Source organism: Primulina huaijiensis, chromosome 8 (genome assembly GCF_012295235.1).
Source record: "Primulina huaijiensis isolate GDHJ02 chromosome 8, ASM1229523v2, whole genome shotgun sequence".
Classification (NCBI taxonomy): Eukaryota; Viridiplantae; Streptophyta; class Magnoliopsida; order Lamiales; family Gesneriaceae; genus Primulina; species Primulina huaijiensis.
In genome coordinates, this window is record NC_133313.1 from 21,264,415 (window position 1) to 21,287,524 (window position 23,110).

Sequence of the window (23,110 nt, forward strand, 5' to 3'; positions counted from 1 at the left end):
GGGATTTTTTTATATGAATTTAATAAAATGCTAAACTAAATTTAACATGCAAGAAGAAATAACTAATCAAGATGAATAACTAATGAAATGTAAATTAATATTACCAAGCTCGATTCAAGGGATTTTTACTATTCAATTATATCACTGTTCATCGGCTAACATATAATTTATTCATGCAGTTACAAGCAATTAACCTTAGAATGATAGGGATAGCCGCTAAAATTCTTGTGTTTTCCTAATTTAATTGACCAAACCCAGCATCCAGTCAAAACTTATTAATAATTAACTGGGCACGATAGCGTTCCATATTAATTAAAAATAGCATTTTCGTTTTGTGAAAACAGTTAATCCTAAATCTAACAATCGAGATAGCTGCAATTGATAGATCGAGTTTCGTTGATTTATTTAGATTAAATATATTATGATAGCACAACACACCTAATCTATCGCTACTCATGTACCAATCGTTCATGACAATTACGGATCACTGAATTCATGGTTAGCAGTAGAAAATTATATATCAAATTAAATTGTCAGATTAATCGATATACAACTTTCATATAAATAAATCATAAATCAACAAATACTTGAACAAAACACGAATATTAAATTAAAGTGCAAAAAGCCTCACAGTGATAAATCGAAATAGTAACAATATCCCTTGAATCAAAAATAAAACTTAGCCTAAAGGTGTGGAAAGGAGGTGAGAAATTCTTGAGCCCTTTTCTTCTTCTCTCTTCTTGAGTTGTAGAGTGGTGATTGGTTTGATAATTTTTTTCTCTGCTGCCTTGTTGAACGTTTTTGTAGTGTAGGGAAGAAAGGAATTGTTTTCATTTTTGGGTCCAAAAAGGTATAAAAGCCCAAATATCTAAATTTAAACCTAATTACTAAAAAATAAAAGATATTAGAAAATATCCTACTAAGAATATAGAGTTTTGTTATGGAAAAAACTCTATCTTCTATTTATTCCTTGATATGAATATTCCTCAACTCTCACTAGGCAGCCGATGAGTAGTCATAAGGCGTGGTCACGCCTTATCCAAAAACATCTTCTGAATTTTTCTGCTCTACGTCTTACACTAAGATCAAATCGGCAACTTTAATTGTGATATAAAATCATCCTTTTTAGCCTAGATTTATCGCAAGAGCAGAAAACTTCCACCTACAATAAAATCACACAAAAATGTGTCAATTAAGCACGTTGGAAGTGGTAACAATGAGAGATATGACAACAATAAAATACAACTATTATGAGCCTATCAATAGATCATAAACAATATTTTAAAAATATAATCTATTTTAAATTATTATTTGGGGTTAATATTCATTATTTTTTGCAATTCTAGATTTTTTTAACTTTATGTATTTTTTTGCAATTCTAGTTATTTTTCACCGTAAAATTGATGTGGTACTAATATGACGTGGATGTAATATCAATATAGTATCGACGTGTACAATCGCACATCAACACTCCAGCAAAAACAATTATTAAAATAATCAAAAATAAGAAGTATGAGGCTAATACTGAAAATCAACTATATATTAGAATAAAATCAAAGAAAAACAAACATATATGATCAAAATTGTAATTTTTCATTGAAAATTAAATTTAATATTTAAAAATATCAGGTTAGTTACCATAAAAGGAACTACTATATATAAAGTATATATAAAGGTGAAATAAAAATTTAGAAACATGCATAATCCAATTTTCAAATCATGGATATAGTAATCCGCAGTTACTTATTCTGTCAAAGTCAAACCAAATATGATGCAAGTTTGATAACAAATCTGATAATATCCCCTATATCTACATTCTTTTTCAACCATCAGATATCCTGCAATCGTGGATTCCTCAAATCATTTCAAAATTACAATCAATTATTAAGTACTAAATATAACATGATGCTATACCAAAATTGATAATCCCGTTTTATTATATATAACAAATGAAATTATAACCAAGTATGAAGTCATGTAAATTCGACATCCAATCTAATAATTATTTTAATATTTACTTTCTTTTTCGAATCATTCATGGATGTATTGAAACATTTCAAAATTAACATAATTTATACACTTCATCTTATTTTGTGCATAATTTGTTTTTTGCAATATATATGTAAATATGTAATCCCATGCATATCGTACAGTTCAATCAGTATCAACACTGAAACAAAAAAATGGCTTGTTTGGTTGTTTCAATAGGCATAACCTTTCTCGCATGGGCAATTGTTATTTCCTCCTCGGTGCCAAAAGTTGCTAGCATCGCTCCCGCATCGTCCCTTATTAAAGATGTGTGTGTCGGTAGAGAATTGCCCATTGACTTCAATCTCTGCGTCGAGATTCTCAACTCCGAACCTCGTGTCGTATCAGCTTCCGATCTGACGAGTATAGCGATTGCTATAACCGAGGCCGGGCTTTCAAAAGCAAAGAAAACACAGTGGTACGTGCGAAAGTTGCAGAAACAGCCCGGGAGAACACCTGATTATGGTTACGTACTGCAACAGTGTAACGCTGCATATGAACTTTATCTTGTGCATTTTCGAAATGCTTTGGATACAGTAAAATATGAAGACTACCTCTCAGCGGCTTATAATCTTAAAGCTGGGTACACAGATGATATAAACCAGTGTCGAAATGCTCAGAGTTCCAGGAAAGTTAAAGATGCTGTGATTTCGAAAGGGAATGAGCTTATGCTTATGTTTGCAGATGTTGCATTCCAGACCGTGGATCGTCTGATAACTTGATGATTGAATTCCATTCGTAGATTATATATATAAAATTTGGGAAAACTTCTGCTGGAAGTAATGCACCAGTTCTATATAAAAAAAAATAAATGGAAACGACAAATTTTTTGTTCTATTTTGAAGTATTGAGGTCGTATTGTTTTATTTTTCCATGTGTTTTAATCAAATTAATTTTAATTTAATTTGAGTAATATGATTATTCTTCATATGTCGCTTAAGATAGAATCAGTGCTAAATAAATTACCATATTCGATGAATTTATTAGTTTCGAAAAAAAATATAAATTATTGAATGAAAACCAAATTTTGAGAAATTATATGATTAAACCAAAACATATCAATTTACGGGACTAAACGTTGAAGATGTAAAATAATGTTTATTTTTATTAAATTTTAATAAGACAAAATGAGGAAATATTGACATTTTTTTGGTCAAAATCTTATTCAACTAATTTTTATATTAACATCTTTCATACTTTTTTATTTTTTATGTATCCATATATATTTTGAAACATTTTTTTTTTTGCACACCAGATTAAAAATTCTCAACTACGCCCTATTGTTAATGAATCAGTGAACAATAATGAGTTAACTTTGGGACCTGATTTGTCAGGTTTGTGTCTTAATTGTGGAACATTTCATCTTTACAGACATTATCTTAATGATATATTTAAAGATAATGATTTATTACTATTTGTGAGATCCATTGAAAAAATTATAGACCACACACACATGTATTGATAAATTTCCTTCTTTAAATATTTTCATGATTATTTTTAAAAGTTTTAATAATTATTTAGATTTGAATTGATATTTTTTTAAGCAAAAATAGAAAATTTTTATACTTGACAAATTTGATCTCAAATTACTATCAAATGTGAATGCATTTTAAGTAAATTTTAATCGTGTGATAATAATATCGATTAAATTATATATAATAGATTAAAAAATTTAAAAATATGACAATTTTACATATTACAAATTAAAATACTACATATAGAAAATCAAATATACCATAGTATTTTTAACTATTTTTATTTTTTATTTTTTTTTTCATATTTTTAGTATCTTTTTATTACTTACACTACAAGAAAATTTAAAATCAACAACGCACCTACGACAACGGTTTTGACAACGGTTTTTACTAAAACCGTTGTCAAAACCGTTGTCGTATGCTTTTTAACAACGGTTTTAGTGAAAACCGTTGTCGTAGGTGCGTTTTTTAAGCAAAAGACAACGGTTTTATGTGAAAACCATTGTCTTTTGGGGGTCAAAAACAACGATTTTTAGGGTCAATGATAACGGTTCTATAAAACCGTTGTCTTTGAGCGTTTTTTATGGTCAAAGACAACGGTTTATAGAACTGTTGTCTATTAGCGTTTTTTTTTTACAATCGACAACAATTTTAGAAAACCGTTGTTGAAAGAAGTGGTTTACAACGTATTTAGTAACGGGTTTGCTGAAACTGTCGCTAACGTTAGCGACAATTTTGTAAAACAGTCGCTAATTTAAAAATAGCGACAATTTTTCTTAAATTGTCGCTAAATTTAGCGACGGTATGAAATCCGTCGCTTTATTTAGCGACGTGTTTGATTAAATCTGTCACATGTTTTAAATTACCGTCGCTACATTTAGTTAGCGACGGTTTTATCAAACCCGTCGCTACGTATAATGACAGTTTTAAAAAAATTGTCGCAAATTTTAAAAATACGACGGCTCTTGGCTAAACCGTCGCTACTAGCGACGGTTTATACAAAAATCGTCGCAAATTATCTATAAATACCCGTCCATTCGGTCCATTTTAACACAGACCATTTCAAAACACTTAAAATTTTTCTTCTTACACGATTTTAGTTTCGATTTCAAGTAAATTTTTTCCCTTTATTCTTTTATAAATTTTTAAGTTTTAGTTAAGATCTTGAATATTGTTAGCCTATTCAAATTATAAGTTTTTATAAATTTATTAAATTATTAAAAGTAATTTTTTTTATTTTACTGAAAATATTAGCGAGAGAAATCATAAAATAACCGTCGCTAAAATTAGCGACGGACTTCATGAACTAACTGTCGCGAATTTTTAGCGACGGTTTGACACAAATCCGTCGCTAATTTTATTGGCGACAGTTTTTGAAAAACCGTCACAAAATGTGTCTACAACAACGGATAAAACCGTTGTCTTTGAGCGCATCCTTTAACCACAGGGGCTTTAACAACGTTTTTAAAATGGCTACGACAACGGGTTTTAACTGTTGTTGTTTGGCTTTTTTTTAGTGTTGAAGCAATTTTAATCATATTTTCATAGTATACCTCAAGTACTTAATCCTAAAATAGATTTAATTTCCATATCCAAAAATTTTACTGAGAGTCCTCTCTTTTAACTGAATTCCTAATTCACCCTTCAGTTTAAAATAATAACACGGTAGTTAGTTCACATTTTTATTTTAATAAAATATCGCAATCAATAGCTACTGCCTATTATGTTAAGGTAAAAACTTGTATGAGACGGTATCACGGATCGTATTTTGTGATACGGATCTCTTATTTGGGTCATCCATGAAAAAGTATTACTTTTTTTGCTAAGAGTATTACTTTTTAGTGTGAATATTGGTATGGTTGACCCGTCTCACAGATAAAGATTCGTGAGACCGTCTCACAAGAGACCTACTCGTTATATTTCGATGAATTAAGTTTTTTGTGAGATGATGTCACATATTTATATACGTGAGATTATAGGTGCGATAAGTGGACTCAATACAAATTTACTATAAAAAAATATTTTTGATATGAAAAGTGAAATTTTTTCATGAGTTAGATTGAGTTTGAGATCCGTCTTATATATAAAATTGATTTGTGAGACGATTTCACAAGAATTTTTGTGCTATTCAAAACTGTAACCAAAGTTATGGTAATATGAAGTCACTCATTTTATTTTGCATGTATAATTAACCAAATATGATGTAAATTTGATATCAAATCTTATAATATCTCTTATATCTGCATTCTTTTTTTAACCATCCAATATCTGATTCACGGATTTCTTAAAATTGCAATTAATTAATTGCTGAATGTTACAATTAATAACGTATTCCAAAATAGATAATCCCATGGCGCACATAATCCCACACGATTATATATATATATATATATATATATATATATATAATTGNAATGCAACGAAGACACGGTCTTATGTGCAAAAGTTGCTCAAAAGGCGCGGATTAAAACCAGATTACAAATATGTATTGCAACAATGTGACAGTGGATACGAACACTTTGGTTGGTCATTTGTAAGTGCTCTGGGTGAAGTTAAAGAAGGGGAGTACGACACAGCAACCTACGACATTAAAGTTGGGTATACAGATAATATAGATGAATGCCGAGATGCTATGAGTTCCAAGAACGTTAGAGATGATGCCATTTCGAAAGGGAATGACTTTCTCTTACTGATTGGAGAAGTTGGATTCAATACCGTCGACCGTCTTCCTTCGGATTATCTCTGATGATCAATTATGTAAACTAGTCTTTGAATATTTTCATATAATAATAATTTTATCTATTAATTTGCGTGAATTATGTGCTTCTGAATTGAACCAGATGATCAAATATATATTGTTTTTTTTTTTTTGTCATTTAATTTGTATGTTTTTTTTTTGTAATTTCAAACAAGATGAGCTCCGATCATGATAAGACCTAAACTGGAAAAAAAAATACAAATTACAGTATTAAAAATAGAAATTCATCGTAACATGATCAAAAAATAAAAATAAATATAAATTATATGGCTAAAAATACAAATTTATTATTAGCATGATCATCAGTGAAAAAATTACAAATTACATTGTGATACCCTTCTCTCACATCAAAAAAATCAAATATTTAAAATGAGTTTATAGTGGCTTACAATGGACTTCTATAACAACTTGGTTAATCATTTTCGTAAAACGAGGACGAATACGAAGTAGCTGCTATAGGAGCCCATTGTGCAGTCACGCAGACGCGGACGCGGGACCGGGCTCAGGTCGTGACATGCATGATCAAGGATATAACTTTCCCATTTTAAATATATCTAAAATATGTATAACTTTTCAATAAAATTATACACACTTCTAAAACCTTTTCCTATCAAAACTGACAGAAATTATTAATTTCATAATTTAGATATTGGATGCGAAATTAGCAACCGATATTTAGGAAATATTTTATAATATTGACTTTGTTCTAGGATTGAGATCACGTGTAAAAAGCTAAAACATTGTACAAATTATGAGGATATATTTCAAACACATGAGAAAAGGATGTTAAATTTCAAAATAATCCGACTTGTAAGAAGCAATCACTCTAGATGTAGTGTGAAAATTACTGGTATTTGCGAAAAATGTTATTTATCTTTTCTTTTTTAACTATATAATTATCTGCATTCATGGATTTATTAAATCATTTCAAAATTATAATCAATTTGTCCAGAATTTGGCTTCATCTCTTACTTCACTTTATATATATTTAGTTTTTTTTTAATTAAAAAAAAGAGGGTCCCCAGCACAGCTACTATGTCAACATGTTTCTCAATTTTGTTAATTTTGTTTGTCAAAATGTTGAATTTTTAATTTTTAAAATTTGAAACATGAAAATGAACATATTGATTAAAGATGACCTATATATAAAAAAAAGACGTTTGTGGTAAAATTTTCAGCGTCTTCATGTATGAATTGATGTTTAATTTGAGGAAAAATTGATAAATTGATGCTATAAATTTGTCAGCTACCTTGTAACCTGCACCTAAAAGGGAGGCGGAAAGGGCCTCGCGTGAGATTTCGATTTTTGGTTCGATATCTTTGTTATTTTTAAAATTTAAGTAAGATATTTTTTATTATTTAGATATTTGATTTTTTTTATCAAATTTCCACCGCAATTGCAGAAGTAATATTTTTTTTGATGAAATAAATTTGAATGGTAGGTTTTTCCACATCACACACGCAACGTGTAGAATGTTATAACACACACATCAGTTTTTATTGGAGTGAAATTGAGCACCTCTTCCTCCTTTATGCATCGACATTTATGTGGAGTTACAAACAAATGTCTATTTTTCTTTAAAAAAATTCCTCAATTTTCTGAGATAGGAGAAGTTCTTTTACAAGAAATGCGCGGATTCGATCGGCTTCTAATCTTCATTTAAGAAATTATCCAATAACCCAAATAAGAAAAAATGAAAATTAATCATGATCCAATAAATACGAACTTCAAATTATGTATGATGTGGTAAAACTCATATTCAAAATTTACATATCATGAAGGAAAAATATCAATTCAGCAACCATAATAAAAATTGAGTAAAAATGACTAAATTTCTAAATAACGAAAAGAAATAAAAAAATGACAAAGATATAGAAAAAAAACAGAAAGTGGTAAAACTAATTTATCATTTTTCCATTAGTTACACATGCACGTTATTATATTTTAAAATTATTTTGCCTAGGTAATTGTATTTAGAATAGGTATCTTGTAAGACGGTCTCACGAATCTTTATCTGTGAGATGGTTCAACCCTGTCGATATTCATAATAAAAAATAATACTCTTAGCATAAAAAGTAATGACAAAAACTTGTATGAGACGGTCTCACGGGTCGTATTTTGTGATACAGATCTCTTATTTGGGTCATCCATGAAAAAATATTTCTTTTTATGCTAAGATTATTATTTTTTATTGTGAATATCAGTAGAGTTGACCCGTCTTACAGATAAAGATTCATGAGACCGTCTCACAAGAGACCTACTCAAAATTAATATTTTTTCATGGATGTCTCAAATATATAAGATACTCGTCTCACATGCAAAATACGACCCGTGAGACCGTTTCACACAAGTTTTTGCCTTCTAATTTATTCTATTTGTCTTTGGAAACTATTAAATGTCACATCTTTGAAATTAACAAATTATCTCTATATGCTAATTGTGTAGTTTTAATTTTTAATTTTTTTCTAATTCATTAGTTTGATATATACTAAAATTCACTCACTTCTACTTAGGGATGTAAATGAACCAAACTTTTTGCGAGCTATTCGAAGCTCGGCTCGATAAAAAGCTCGTTTGAATTCGTTTGTTAATCATATCAAACCAAGCTCAAGCTAGATTTCGAGCTCGAAAATTTAATCAAACCAAGCTCAAGCCTAAGGATATTCGGCTCGTGAGCTTGCAAACATGTTTGATAATAGGCTCGCGAGCTCGAGCTCGGCTTGTATAGGTGGCTCGTAAACTCGAACTTGAGCTCGAGCTCGACTCGTTTAGGTGACTCGTAAGCTCGAACTTGGATCATTTGTTGAGTTGACAAATAAAAATATTATTACTAATGTCATTGGAATGAATTAAACACAAAACATAGTTGAAAAAAAAGATGAATTTACACCACATTGTCACAATTACATTTTTTTTTATCTTACTTGCATATCATGATACTAAATATTCTTTAAAACATAATAAATTAACAGAATTACACCAATTTATTATTTTTTCTCCAAAAAATTTATATCACCAAGTCATATTCACGTTGAATAACTTTACAAATTATTATCTTAAAATATTATATTAAATTGAATATAATGAATTTATATTGATTAAAAAATAAAATTTATTTGGAACACATCGAATGGAGTATTAAAGGAGTGAAGTTATTGCAATGTTATTTATATGGTGATATCAGTGTATGACTGTAAGGCCCGAGATTTTATCATGTTAATCCGAGATTATTTAATTTATGAATTTTGGAATGCTGAGTCATATTCCATGGTTTTACAATTCTATAGGATTGATATTGAATTAAAAAGAGTTGTGAGGACCAAATTGCAAATAGTGAAGATTTCAGGGGCTAACATGCAATTAATGATATTTGATGGGACACTTGGCGTGCTATGCATTGAAGTATATATATTTGCAATCTCCTTCACAATTCAGAAGGAAGAAACCGAGAGTTCTCCAGAGCAAATTCCTTCAAGCTTCAATTTTTCTTAGAATTTGATTTTGTACGATCCGTCTATCAGAATTTCAATCCGAGCACGGTTCTGTACTTCTCTTGTCAACAGCTACAACAGAACGTAAGTTTTATTGATTTCTGATATGATTTGAAATTATGATATTGGAAGAATTGTGATTTGACTATTATTATGTGTTCTGGATATACAGATCAGTATATATTTGAAGTCAGATCGAAGAACAGACTGTTTATGCAATTGTTATGATGTTCAGAATTGATATGATTGAGATTGTACAGCTTTAAGATTATGATCTGTTATTGTTAAGATTATGAGTTGTATTGATATCGATTATGAGATTGTGGAATTATGATTGTATTTGTTGAGATTATAAGTTGCTGAGATTGTTTATTGATATTGAGTTGCCGAGGGTATGTCGAGATTGTACCGTTATGCCGTCAGAATTTGATAAGATTGAGATTGATCAATCATGTCGTGATTTGAGTTGTATATTGATATGGTACTTCTCGAATGTCATTCCAGATTGGTATTGAAGATTTTAAAGACAGAACAAAGCTGAACCCTGAAAAAAGAAAGGTATAAATCAATGTTAAACCGGGAAGAATGACTCAAGTGAGTTAGAACTTGAGTTTCCCTAAACCACATACTTATTTGCTATGGTTTTCAGTTATTTGAATTTATTGCATTGATATGCTTGTTCTATTGATTTATAAAACGAATGATTTAAACGATTGATCTTGTGACAGAGGTGCCAGATTGTGATAGAGTAGTCACTGGCCCATTGCACATTGTCACAGAGGAGTAATTGGCGGATGTGCCAAAGTATTTGACGGATAGGTCAAGACACTGGATGTTTGGTTTATATCGATGTTGGCTTAGGAGTGGAGTTACTTTTATTGCTGAGATTCGATATAGTATGCCAACGTCTGGTAAACCGGGATCCCTAGACTAGGAATGAGTCTAGTCTGAGATGTGGAGTCACGAGTTTATTTACAGGTTTATATTGATTCATGTGTTCAGATTTGATACATGTTCTTGATATCTATTTCATGCGTTTCTATCGATTATATGATTGCATGTTTTGTTGAGTTATACTGGGATGTATTTCTCACCGGAATTATCCGGCTGTTGTCGTGTTTGTATGTGTGCATGGCAACATGTGGGACATGATCAGGGTTGAGGAGATGAGGAGAGATCGTGATTAGAGTGGAGACTACGGACATTAATGTAAATAGGGTTTGAACACTTGATAATTAGTTGTTGAACCTGAGTTTTAAATGGTTGTATGTTGTACAATACTCGTACTGTTATACTGATATATATATTAGATGAATTTCATTACGTTCCGCACTGTATAAAAAAAAAATTTAGACCCAGATTAATTAATTAATTTGATCCAATTATCCCAATGACGATTAAGAAGATGATTAGCGTCCGGGTCCCCACAATGACGAATATTTTTTATTTGGATGCTAGATGTATTATTTTGCGATGTTCAATAATATAATGAGTTTATATTTTTTGTAGTTGTTATTTTTGTCGTTTTGATTATTTATGAATAAATTTATATTTTTATGCCTGATTTTTAGTTCATAGATATATTTAATTTTTAACAAACTCGAATCAAGCTCAAACTCGAGCTCAATTCTATGCTTTGTGAGCTCGAAAACGAGCCGAGCTCAAGCCAAGTTTGTTAAACATGATAAGCGAGCTATTAACGAATCAAGCTCAAGCCAGGCTTGATTAACATGATAAACGAGCTTTTAACGAGTCGAGCTCGAACTTTTCTCGAGATTAGTAATTTCAATACAAACCGAGCTCGAGCCTGATAATAGAAGCTCGAATCGAGCTCGAGCTTAAACAATCTTAAACGAGCCAAATAAAAATTCAATAATTCAAAATTCATTTGGACATGTGAAGTTCATGTATTTTTATGTATTCCAAATAAAAATTATACCTTATTCAATTAAATATCTAAACATATTTAATTGAATATATTGCTACTTAAATACTATTTTGACTTAACAGTGCCTTTTAGCAATATTGTTAAGTCAAAATAGTATTTAGTAGCAATATATTAAAAATCATAAATATTATTTATTTTTTAAACGATTTTTAACTATCTTCGAATTGGTCGTAAAATTTACATCATCGTTACATTACAAAGTACATATTTTTAAATAATTTGACTCTTGTCAATAAAAATTCAAGCATTTTAGTGATACTTTATATCCCTGTATATTATAGTATTTAAGTGAAGTGAAAGTGGCATGGGTGACGAAGCAAAATCCACTTTGACACGCAAACCTCGAACTTAAAGAACTCTTGCATGCGCATTGTTTTCAAACGACTCTGTCTTGGTATTTTACGTGATCTAAATTTGTGTTTATAATTTAATATAATCCAAGATTGCAAGCTAAATCTAAGAGAGAGAACACAAATCTAGAACAGACGAAAACCAGAATTGTACGATATGATCAATGCGCTTTATATTTACATGTTATTCATCCAATTATATTGAAAAAATATTCAAATTGCATATTACAAATTTAAAAATATTTATGCACCCTAATAAAATAAATTGAGATAAATGAAAAGACTTCGATGTGTGTATAATCTTAACCAGTCGCTACGTACGTCGTGTACGAAAAAAAATATCACATTCATGGAATGTGTGCATGCATATAATAAATCTCCAAAAACCCAAAAAGTGAAAAAAAAAATCATATAGAATCAAGAAGATGGCGGAGGATACTGCCCGGAGGTCCACGGCGGCGCTGGAAAATTCGAGCTGCTCCCTTGGTTCTGCTGAGTATCTCCTTGTGGCTGGAAACGTATCGTTTCGCCGCTGGAAAATTGCAGAGGATATGAAGAAGAAGTTGAAGAAGAAGATGCGAGGGACGAAGAAATAAATGGAGCCTGCGAAGATGATGTAAAAGTATCTGTCGGTATTATGTTCATTGAGTTCGACAAATACCAATCAGCAATTGATGCATTATGCATCATGTGTTCAAACAAAGTCGTTGGTTGCTGTGTTTGAAAATTTCCGCCAGTCTGAAGCAACTGCGAGTATTCCCAGTAGTCTCTATCTGTCGTTTGGAAAATTTCAGACGGTGGTCGTGGGGGAGGAGCCGCCGTGGCGAATGGCTGAGTAGGGGCGGATATAGTGACTTGTGTAGGTTGGGATGGTGGCAAGATTCTGACGTTTTCTGGGAAGTTGAGTTTAGCTCGGTTACCTCTAAAGCGAAACGCTGCCTCATCGTAGGCTCGGGCGGCGTCTTCTGCTGTTTCAAAGGTGCCGAGCCAGACTCTGGCGGCCTTTTGCGGGTCTCGTATTTCTGCTGCCCATTTGCCCCAGGGTCTTTGCCGAACACCTCTGTATCTTCTTCTTTCTCCCGTTCCTTCCTGTGATTGTGTAGAGGCCTCCGGCTGTGAAGTCTGTTCGACGGCGGAGACTGTGGATGTTGTGGCATTTGAGCCTGCTTCGGGTTCTGGTAGAACATTCATGACAAATAATATATGATGAATAAATGATATACTTAAGTAAAAGGTTAGGGCCTCCTTTGTTATAATAATAGAAGTTTAAAAAAAGGTTTCAGAATATATTGTTAGAATAAGACTTTGGCCGGAGCGAGAAATTTATTTGACAATTTGATTTCAAATTACTATCAAATGTGATAGTAATTTTAAGTAAATTTTAATCGTGTGATAATAATATCCATTAAATTATATATAATCGATTAAATATTTAAAAAATATGACAATTTTACATATTACAGATTAAAATACTACATATAGAAAATCAAATATACCATAGTGATTTTAACTATTTTTAATGTTCAATTTTTCATATTTTTACTATCTTTTTATTACTTAAAGCAATGTTAGTCATATTTTTAGTATCTTTTTATTACTTAAAGCAATGTTAATCATATTTTCATAATAGTATACCTCAAGTAGTTAATCCTAAAATAGATTTAATTACTGATAGTCCGCTCTTTTAACTGAATTCCTAATTCACCCTTCAGTTTAAATTAATAACACGGTAGAATGTGGACAATTCCATCAGTTAGTTCACACCTTCTGTTTTAATAAAATTATGTAGGGGTGTTCAAACTTCGTGAAAAATCGAAAATCCAAACCGAAAAAATCAAATACTGAATCAAACTGAAAATCGAATTTTATAATTCGGATATAAATGTTAAAATCGAAAGTTATTTGGTTCGGTTTCGGATTATATATTTCAAACCCGAACCGACCGAAAAACCCGAAATTTCATTAAATTAATAATTTTATTTTTATTATATATTTTTTGAAATGATATCAGTGAATGATGAATTATTTTGAATAATATTTAGTTGATTGCGGTTTATATAATTCATTTAGACTTTATATTTAAATGTTTTACAAAAAAATCATGTAAAAAAATAACATATTATATTTTACAATATATTTATCTTATTAATTTAAATAATTGTATCAAAACCGAGATAACCGACCGAAATAAGCGAACCATTTCGGTAGAAAACCGAACCGAATCGAAAAAAATGGTTCGGATATCGGATTATATATTTGTAAAACCGAAAACCTAAAAAACCGAAAATCGGACCGAACCGAACCGAATGAACACCCCTACTACTATGTTAAAACGTTTCTGTTTCACTATGTGTGATTTTGTGGTTCAATAAAAGTGAAAGAAAAAAATAGAAAAATACATATTTCGATGAATAAGTTTCTTGTGAGATGGTGTCACATATTTATATACGTGAGATAATTATAGGTGCGATAAGTGGGCTCGATACAAATTTACTATAAAAAAAAATTTTTTGATATAAAAAGTGAAATTTTTTCATGGGTTAGATTGAGTTCGAGATCCGTTTCACATAATTGATTTGTGAGACGATTTCACAAGAATTTTTGTGCTATTCAAAACTGTAACCAAAGTTATGGTAATATGAAGTCACTCACTTTATTTTGCATGTATAATTAACCAGATATGATGTAAATTTGATATCAAATCTTATAATATCTCATATATCTGCATTCTTTTTTTAACCATCCAATATCTGATTCACGGATTTCTTAAAATTGCAATTAATTAATTGCTGAATGTTACAATTAATAACGTATTCCAAAATAGATAATCCCATGGCGCACATAATCCCACACGATTATATATATATATATATATATATATATATATATAATTGNATGTCGATTGCTCTAATCGAGGCCGGGATCTCAAATGCAACGAAGACACGGTCTTATGTGCAAAAGTTGCTCAAAAGGCGCGGATTAAAACCAGATTACAAATATGTATTGCAACAGTGTGACAGTGGATACGAACACTTTGGTTGGTCATTTGCAAGTGCTCTGGGTGAAGTTAAAGAAGGGGAGTACGACATATCAACCTATGACCTTCAAGTTGGGTCTACAGATAATATAGATGAATGCCGAAATGCTATGAGTTCCAAGAACGTTAGAGATGTTGCGATTTCGAGAGGGAACGACTTTCTCTTTCTTATTGGAGAAGTTGGAATCAATACCGTTGACCGTCTTCCTTCGGATTAACTCTGATGATCAATTATGTAAACTAGTCTTTGAATATTTTCATTTAATAATAATTTTATCTATTAATTTGCGTGAATTATGTGCTTCTGAATTGAACCAAATGATCAAATATATATTTTGTTTTTTTTTTTTCATTTAATTTGTATGTTTTTTTTTAAATTTCAAATAAATGAGTTCCGATCATTATAAGACCTAAATTGAAAAAAAATACAAATTACAGTATTAAAAATAGAAATTCACCGTAACATTATCAAAAAATAAATATAAATATAAATTATACAGCTAAAAATAAAAATTTATTATTAGCATGATCATCAGTGAAAAAATTACAAATTGCATGATAAGGATATAACTTTCCCATTTTAAATCTATCTAAAATTTGTATAACTTTTCAATAAAATTATACGCACTTCTAAAACCTTTTCCTATCAAAACTGACAGAAATTATTAATTTCATAATTTAGATATTGGATGCGAAATTAGCAACCGATATTTAGGAAATATTTTATAATATTGACTTTGTTCTAGGATTGAGATCACGTGTAAAAAGCTAAAACATTGTACATATTATGAGGTTAGATTTCAAACACGTGAGAAAAGTGTTGGAAATTTGAATCAAATTTAGAGTTTAAATAAAAATTATGTCTCATGAATGTGAGAGTGTTTTTTGGCTCTCCACATTCTTAAGTTAGTTGTTGCTCATTATTGTGAAAGTGTCTTTTGACTTTCCATATTCTTGAGTTAATTGAAGACTTTTGGCTCTTCATATTTTTGAGTTAATGAGAAGATTAATTGAGTTAATTAATCTTGCAGGACTCTTGGTGTGCACTTTGGGGATTATAAATAGTGTGTTCATTTCCTCATTCCATATACATAAAAATGGTTTTTACACTCAAGATCTCTTTCAAGCATTCTCTTGCTTTTCATATTGTTAGCTTTCATTTGGCCTCCGTTAAATTTCAGTGATACAGTGAAGGTATGTTTTCGGTTCGCCGATGTAGTTAATTACTTCGTGCTAAGTTGCTGCAAGGTTTTTCCGTTGTATCATGAGAAACAGTTGTCCATCGAGATCCTCGAAGCACCGTCGAATGAGACAAATCTGTTTTAAAGAAACTGTATTTCGTGCATTTCTCGGTTTGATTTATTGTTTTATTGTTGTTATTTTATACACGATATTCATATTTTCAATGGTATGCTCATTTTTGTATGCTGTTTTTGATTGTCGACTAACGAGACCTCAACTAAGCATGCCCAAAGGATGAATTCCCTCTGCCGAACATGGATATACTTACTTATCGACAGTGGTTTGAAAACTTTTCATTTATAAATTGATATATTGAGTATAATTAGATAAAGATGGCTCCTGAAGATGTCGCTCTGTCTGTATCTTTACGATATTGTTTTCGTTCTCTACTTCTATATTTTTATTATTAGCAATTTGGCTAACAAAAAGGATGTTAAATTTCAAAATAATCCGACTTGTAAGAAGCAATCACATATGTAGTGTGAAAATTACTGGTATTTGCGAAAAATGTCATTATCTTTTCTTTTTTAACTATATAATTATCTGCATTCATGGATTTATTAAATCATTTCAAAATTATAATCAGTTTGTCCAGAATTTGGTCTCATCTCTTACTTCACGTTTATATTTTTCTAGTTAATTTTTTTTATTAAAAAAAAAGAGGGTCCCCATCACAGCTACGTACTATGTCAACATGTTTCACAATTTTGTTAATTTATGAACATGAAAATGAACATATTGATTAAAGATGACCTATATATGAAAAAAGACGTTTTTGGTCAAATTTTCAGCGTCTTCATGTATGAATTGATGTTTAATTTGAGGAAAAATTGATAAATTGATGCTATAAATTTGTAAGCTACCTTGTAACCTGCAGCTAAAGAGGAGCCGGAAAGGGTCTCGCGTGAGATTTCGATTTTTGGTTCGATATCTTTGTCATTTTTTTTTTAATTTATGTCAGATATTTTTTATTATCTTAGATATTTGATTTTTTTAATCAAATTTCCACCACAATAATATTGAAGTAATATTTTTTTCTTGATGAAATAAATTTGAATTATAAGTTTTTTCACATCATACATAACGTATAGAATATTGTACACACACATCAATTTTTATCGCAGTGAAATTGAGCACCTCTTTCCTTCTTTATCCATCGATATTTATGTGGAGTTACAAACAAATGTCTATTTTTCTTTAGAAAAATTCCTCAATTTTCTTAGATAGGAGAAGTTCTTTTACAATAAATGCAGATTCGATATGCTTCTAATCTTCATTTAAGAAATTATCTTACAACTCAAATAGAAAAAAATGAAAATTAGTCATGATCCAACAAATAAGAACTTCAAATATGTATGATATGGCAAAACTCATATTCAAATTTTACTTATCATGAAGGAAAACCATAATAAAAATTGAATAAAAATGTCTAAATTTCTAAATAATGAAAAAAAATAAAAAATGACAAAGATATAGAAAAAAACCGAAAGTTGGTAAACTAATTTATCATTTTTCCGTTAATTACACATACACGCTATTATATTTTAAAACTATTTTGCCTCGGTAATTGTATTTATTCTATTTGTCTTTGGAAACTATTAAATGTCACATCTTTGAAATTAACAAAATATCTCTATCTGCTTATTGTGTAGTTTTAATTTTTACTTTTTTTTTCTAATTCATTAGTTTGATATATACTTAAATTCACTCACTTCTACTGTATCCGAATATAAATTCAATAATTCAAAATTCATTTGGACATGTGAAGTTCATGTATTTTTATGTATTCCAAATTAAAATTATACCTTATTCAATTAAATATCTAAAAATATATATTTACAAGATTATTAAAACTATGGGGAGTTGATCGCCTTTTGGCAATATTGTTGAGTCAAAATAGTACTTAGTAGCAATATATTAAAAATCATAAATATTATTTATTTTTAAAACGATTTTTAACCATCTTCGTATTGGTCGTAAAATTTACATCATCGTTACAATACAAAGTACATATTTTTAAATAATTTGACTTTGATCAATAAAAATTCAAACATTTTAGTGATACTTTATATATAGAGGTATTCATTGGTCGGTTCGGTTCGGTTTCGTTTTTTTATTTCGATTTTTTTAGCTTTACAAATATATAATCCGATATCCGAACTATTTTTCTTCGGTTCGGTTCGTTTTTCTACTGAAATGGTTCGTTTATTTCGATTTTGACACAATTATTTAAATTAATAAGATAAATATATTGTAAAGTATAATGTGTTATCTTTTTACATGATTTCTTAGTAAAACATTTAAATATAAAGTCTAAATAAAATACATAAACAACAATTAACTAAATATTATTCAAAATAATTAATAATTAATTGATATTGGCTCAAAAAATATATAATAAAAATAAAATTATTAATTTAATGAAATTTCAATTTTTTGATCGGTTTGGTTTTGACATATATAATCCGAAGTCGAACCAAATAAATTTCGATTTTAATATTTATATCCGAATTATAAAATTCGGTTTTCGATTCTATTCAGTGTTCGGTTTTTTCGATTTGAATTTTCGAATTTATCCGAAATTTTAACATCCCTATTTATATCGTATATTATAATATAGTGAAAGTGGCATGGGTGACGAAGCAAAAACCACTTTGACACGCAAACCTCGAACTTAAAGAACTCTTGCATGCGCATTGTTTTCAAACGACTCTATCTTGGTATTTTACGTAATCTAAATTTGTCTTTATAATTTAATATAATCCAAGATTGCAAGCTGAATCTAAAAGAAATTAAAGAACACAAATCTAGAACCGACGAAAACCAGAATTGTACGATATGATCGATGCGCTTTATATTTACATGTTATTCATCCAATTATATTAAAAATATTCAAATTGCATATTACAAATTTAAAAATATTTATGCACCCTAATAAAATAAATTGAGATAAATGAAAAGACTTCGATGTGTGTATAATCTTAACCAGTCGCTACGTACGTCGTGTACGAAAAAAAATATCACATTCATGGAATGTGTGCATGCATATAATAAATCTCCAAAAACCCAAAAAGTGAAAAAAAAAATCATATAGAATCAAGAAGATGGCGGAGGATACTGCCCGGAGGTCCACGGCGGCGCTGGAAAATTCGAGCTGCTCCCTTGGTTCTGCTGAGTATCTCCTTGTGGCTGGAAACGTATCGTTTCGCCGCTGGAAAATTGCAGAGGATATGAAGAAGAAGTTGAAGAAGAAGATGCGAGGGACGAAGAAATAAATGGAGCCTGCGAAGATGATGTAAAAGTATCTGTCGGTATTATGTTCATTGAGTTCGACAAATACCAATCAGCAATTGATGCATTATGCATCATGTGTTCAAACAAAGTCGTTGGTTGCTGTGTTTGAAAATTTCCGCCAGTCTGAAGCAACTGCGAGTATTCCCAGTAGTCTCTATCTGTCGTTTGGAAAATTTCAGACGGTGGTCGTGGGGGAGGAGCCGCCGCGACGAATTGCTGAGTAGGGGCGGATATAGTGACTTGTGTAGGTTGGGGTGGCGGCAAGATTCTGACGTTTTCTGGGAAGTTGAGTTTAGCTCGGTTGCCTCTAAAGCGAAACGCTGCCTCATCGTAGGCTCGGGCGGCGTCTTCTGCTGTTTCAAAGGTGCCGAGCCAGACTCTGGCGGCCTTTTGCGGGTCTCGTATTTCTGCTGCCCATTTGCCCCAGGGTCTTTGCCGAACACCTCTGTATCTTCTTCTTTCTCCCGTTCCTTCCTGTGATTGTGTAGAGGCCTCCGGCTGTGAAGTCTGTTCGACGGCGGAGACTGTGGATGTTGTGGCATTTGAGCCTGCTTCGGGTTCTGGTAGAACATTCATGACAAATAATATATGATGAATAAAATGATATACTTAAGTAAAAGGTTAGGGCCTCCTTCGTTATAATAATAGAAGTTTAAAAAATGGTTTCAGAATATATTGTTAGAATAAGACTTTGGCCGGAGCGAGAAATTTATTTAACAAAATATATCTCCTCGTGATATATGATAAGCTTCCTCCAATGCCAACCAAACATAAAGAACAATGTAAAATTAACAAAGTTGAAGATTCGAAACAATAATTATCTATATACTTTGTCAAACATTAGAATAAGGAAATCGGAGTTTGATTAAAAAAAATGAGCATACAAAACAAGACGATATTAAATCATTCAGCCAAAAGAAAAAAAAATCATTCAAATAGTACTTTATCTTTCTATGGGAAAAATAAAAATAAATTTTTGGAAACGTCAAATTGATTAAAACGAGACGAAATATACTAAAAAATATAATAATAACAAAAAAGGAAAAAAAATACTAATTAATGTAAGAAAACAGAGCAGCTGCGTGCTATGTAAACTAACCAGGTTTAATGGAGGAAGACAAGTCCGCAAACCCTGGATAAATCTCTTGTGCTGAAATCTGCGTCACACTTTCGTCTTGATTACGCCTCCTTTTCTGCCCAGCCCACGAGCCAGAGCTCGAAGAAGAGTAAACAGGGGAGCCAGTTCCCATGGAGGACGGAGCAGCAAAAGACGACATAACGGTGCTGGTCATTTGGTCTGGCCGTAGGAACCACTGGCCGCCTTGTCGCTGTCCTGACACCACGTGTGTTAGTGCACTTACCATCGCCGACATATCTCTTGACTCGTCATACACTGAATGCAGAGGTAGTGGCGGCGCCGGCGGCGCTACCGCTGATAATAGATAATCTGATTGTTCATGCTGTTGCATGGGAAAATATGGTGCTGAGGCCGCGGCGGTTGAGCTCGTTGCGGCGGCGGTATTTTCTGTATTGTTCGTTGCCTGAATTCTGGCATACTCGCTGCTATCTCGTCGGTTCGCCACCTTTGAAAAGCACATGTACCCAATATTAATTTTTCGGATAAAATTACAGAGAACCGTTTGAAATTTTCTCCAAGAAATTCACCAGTAATAGCACAAATTGTCAATCCCAAATTCAACTTTGAGCTGCCGCGCCTAACTCATGAAGTTCATTTTTCCTGAACCTCTAAATTTGACAATGACCAGTTATATAACAAGGGAGAATGGAGAATATATACATTCAAGAACTCCGGTTTAGCCGCCAATTGAACAGTGTAGAAAATAAACAAAAAATCTGCCCAAACGTGCTTAAATATGGCCCCGTACAAAATTAATACACATTCGTGGGGAAATCCGAAAAATAAATTTCTTTTAATTTAATCTGGGTATGTTCGAATATAATAGTAGAAGTTGCCGACTCGAATAAATCTGTATACGTTCACACTTGAATCAGTATCAATCGCAAAAATTAGAGGAGCCTTCGTCAATGTCGGTTTCCACTGCTCGTGCGTGCGTGCGTGCGTGCGTGTGTGTGTGAAAGAGAAGAAGCGGAAACCATATTTGAATTTAGCTCTTTGCGTCATCAATCCATTAATCTTTGATTTGCCTCTTTATTTTACCGACATAAGTTTTTCACAAGCTACCCTTTACGTACGTGAGAACCAGTCTGGAATTGTACAACCAAGGAAATATTTAATGAATATTCTTTTTCTTGTCTTGAGATGATATGTGGTCAAAACAAAACTACCTTGAAAGCACAGTGCTTATCAATTATTTATTATTTATTAAATATTATCGTCATTTATTGTAAGCCACACGTAAATACGAACGAGCCTTTTTCTCCTTTGATAAATGCGACACTTGAACATTATTATTTATCTATTTTAGGGATTTATTTATTTATTTGTTTCACACTTGAAAAGAATATGCAATGTGGTCAAATCACGTCTCTTTTCTCACTTTCTCTCGATTAAAAAAGAAACGGTTAAAGTCAACAAACTAATATATAAAAAAATCATGTCAATTTAGATTTTTTTTAAAATGATTAAAATTTAGTACAAATCCTAAAACTTATATTTTGTTGGAATATTCTGGCATCTAATGAAATAGTTATATATCTACAAATGGACGTGTTAATCCATACAACCTCATAGTTAAGCCCTGGAACTGATTTTAATAATAAATTAGCTGTAAAAAAAGAAAAACTGCAGTGGGGTTGAAGTTATCCATTCCATGTGGTTATAAATAATTACAAATCGGCGGAATTTGTCGTGACTGTGTGTGTTTTGAATGAAAACGATAAGGATGAGATTTGTGGGGTTAGTTAAATGTCCAGGTTAGGACCCTGACTCGATTTTGATATAAGGTATATCTATAACAGTTGTGTGTGTGTAAAGAAGAGTTTGACTGGGATTTGAGACAAGTTTTAATTAATTTAATGTAGTCGGAAAATAATTTCAAATATGGTTTCCGCTTTATGGAGAGTTTGATGATTATAGATAAAATAAAATAAAATTTTGCATTTAATAATTATAAAAAAGGGGTGATTGGACCGAAGTAGGTTGCTTACCATTANATTTTGTGAAACACAATCACTAGAAATTTCTAGGAAAGAGAGCGGCATGGAAACACAAACTAAAGAAAATTCGATTAAACAAAAAGGGATTAAGGCGTGACTCAGTACGGGAATATAAAATGGGATGCAAATTAAATAATTAAGCACTTTCTTGGATTTACTTTATTTCTTTATAAATTTAATATTATTTACATTTTCGATGCATGTTTCGTCTTGCTATAGGATTTTTTTAGTATTTATCTATGGACTAGATATATATCTTACACTATCACGTGATAGTGAGTTTTAGAAGTCAAGAGATCAGCTAGAAAATATCTTCAATTGTACATAAATTTTCAGATTTTTAGGGTT

At 31.1% G+C, this 23,110-nt stretch overlaps 4 protein-coding genes across 4 annotated transcripts; 2 read left to right on the forward strand and 2 right to left on the reverse strand.

Moving 5' to 3' along the window:
• The first annotated feature begins 2,183 nt into the window (after window positions 1-2,183).
• Window positions 2,184-2,750, forward strand: LOC140982171 (uncharacterized). The gene has a single exon (XM_073448588.1). The coding sequence runs from the start codon at window positions 2,184-2,186 to the stop codon at window positions 2,748-2,750; it is 567 nt and encodes a 188-aa protein (XP_073304689.1).
• Window positions 2,751-12,223: 9,473 nt separating this feature from the next.
• LOC140982658 (uncharacterized) lies at window positions 12,224-13,334 on the reverse strand. Its single transcript, XM_073449290.1, has one exon. The coding sequence runs from the start codon at window positions 13,240-13,242 to the stop codon at window positions 12,469-12,471; it is 774 nt and encodes a 257-aa protein (XP_073305391.1). The 5' UTR covers window positions 13,243-13,334; the 3' UTR covers window positions 12,224-12,468.
• A 1,612-nt stretch (window positions 13,335-14,946) lies between these two features.
• Window positions 14,947-15,306, forward strand: LOC140982172 (uncharacterized). Its single transcript, XM_073448589.1, has one exon. The coding sequence runs from the start codon at window positions 14,947-14,949 to the stop codon at window positions 15,304-15,306; it is 360 nt and encodes a 119-aa protein (XP_073304690.1).
• Window positions 15,307-19,234: 3,928 nt separating this feature from the next.
• Window positions 19,235-21,521, reverse strand: LOC140982656 (uncharacterized). Its single transcript, XM_073449287.1, has 2 exons — window positions 20,724-21,521; window positions 19,235-20,184 (listed from the first exon to the last, which is right to left on the reverse strand). Exons 1-2 carry the CDS (start codon window positions 21,220-21,222, stop codon window positions 19,427-19,429), a joined length of 1,257 nt encoding a protein of 418 aa, XP_073305388.1. The 5' UTR covers window positions 21,223-21,521; the 3' UTR covers window positions 19,235-19,426.
• Between the last annotated feature and the right edge of the window lie 1,589 nt (window positions 21,522-23,110).

Coding starts and splice junctions, on each gene's coding strand:
- LOC140982656 (XM_073449287.1), bottom strand. CDS start 21,222: ATGTGCTTTTCAAAGGTGGCGAACCGACGAGATAGCAGCGAGTATGCC. Junction 20,185..20,723: donor GTCTTCCTCCATTAAACCTG/GTTAGTTTACAT, acceptor ATGTTCTACCAG/AACCCGAAGCAGGCTCAAAT.
- LOC140982171 (XM_073448588.1), top strand. CDS start 2,184: ATGGCTTGTTTGGTTGTTTCAATAGGCATAACCTTTCTCGCATGGGCA.
- LOC140982172 (XM_073448589.1), top strand. CDS start 14,947: ATGTCGATTGCTCTAATCGAGGCCGGGATCTCAAATGCAACGAAGACA.
- LOC140982658 (XM_073449290.1), bottom strand. CDS start 13,242: ATGAATGTTCTACCAGAACCCGAAGCAGGCTCAAATGCCACAACATCC.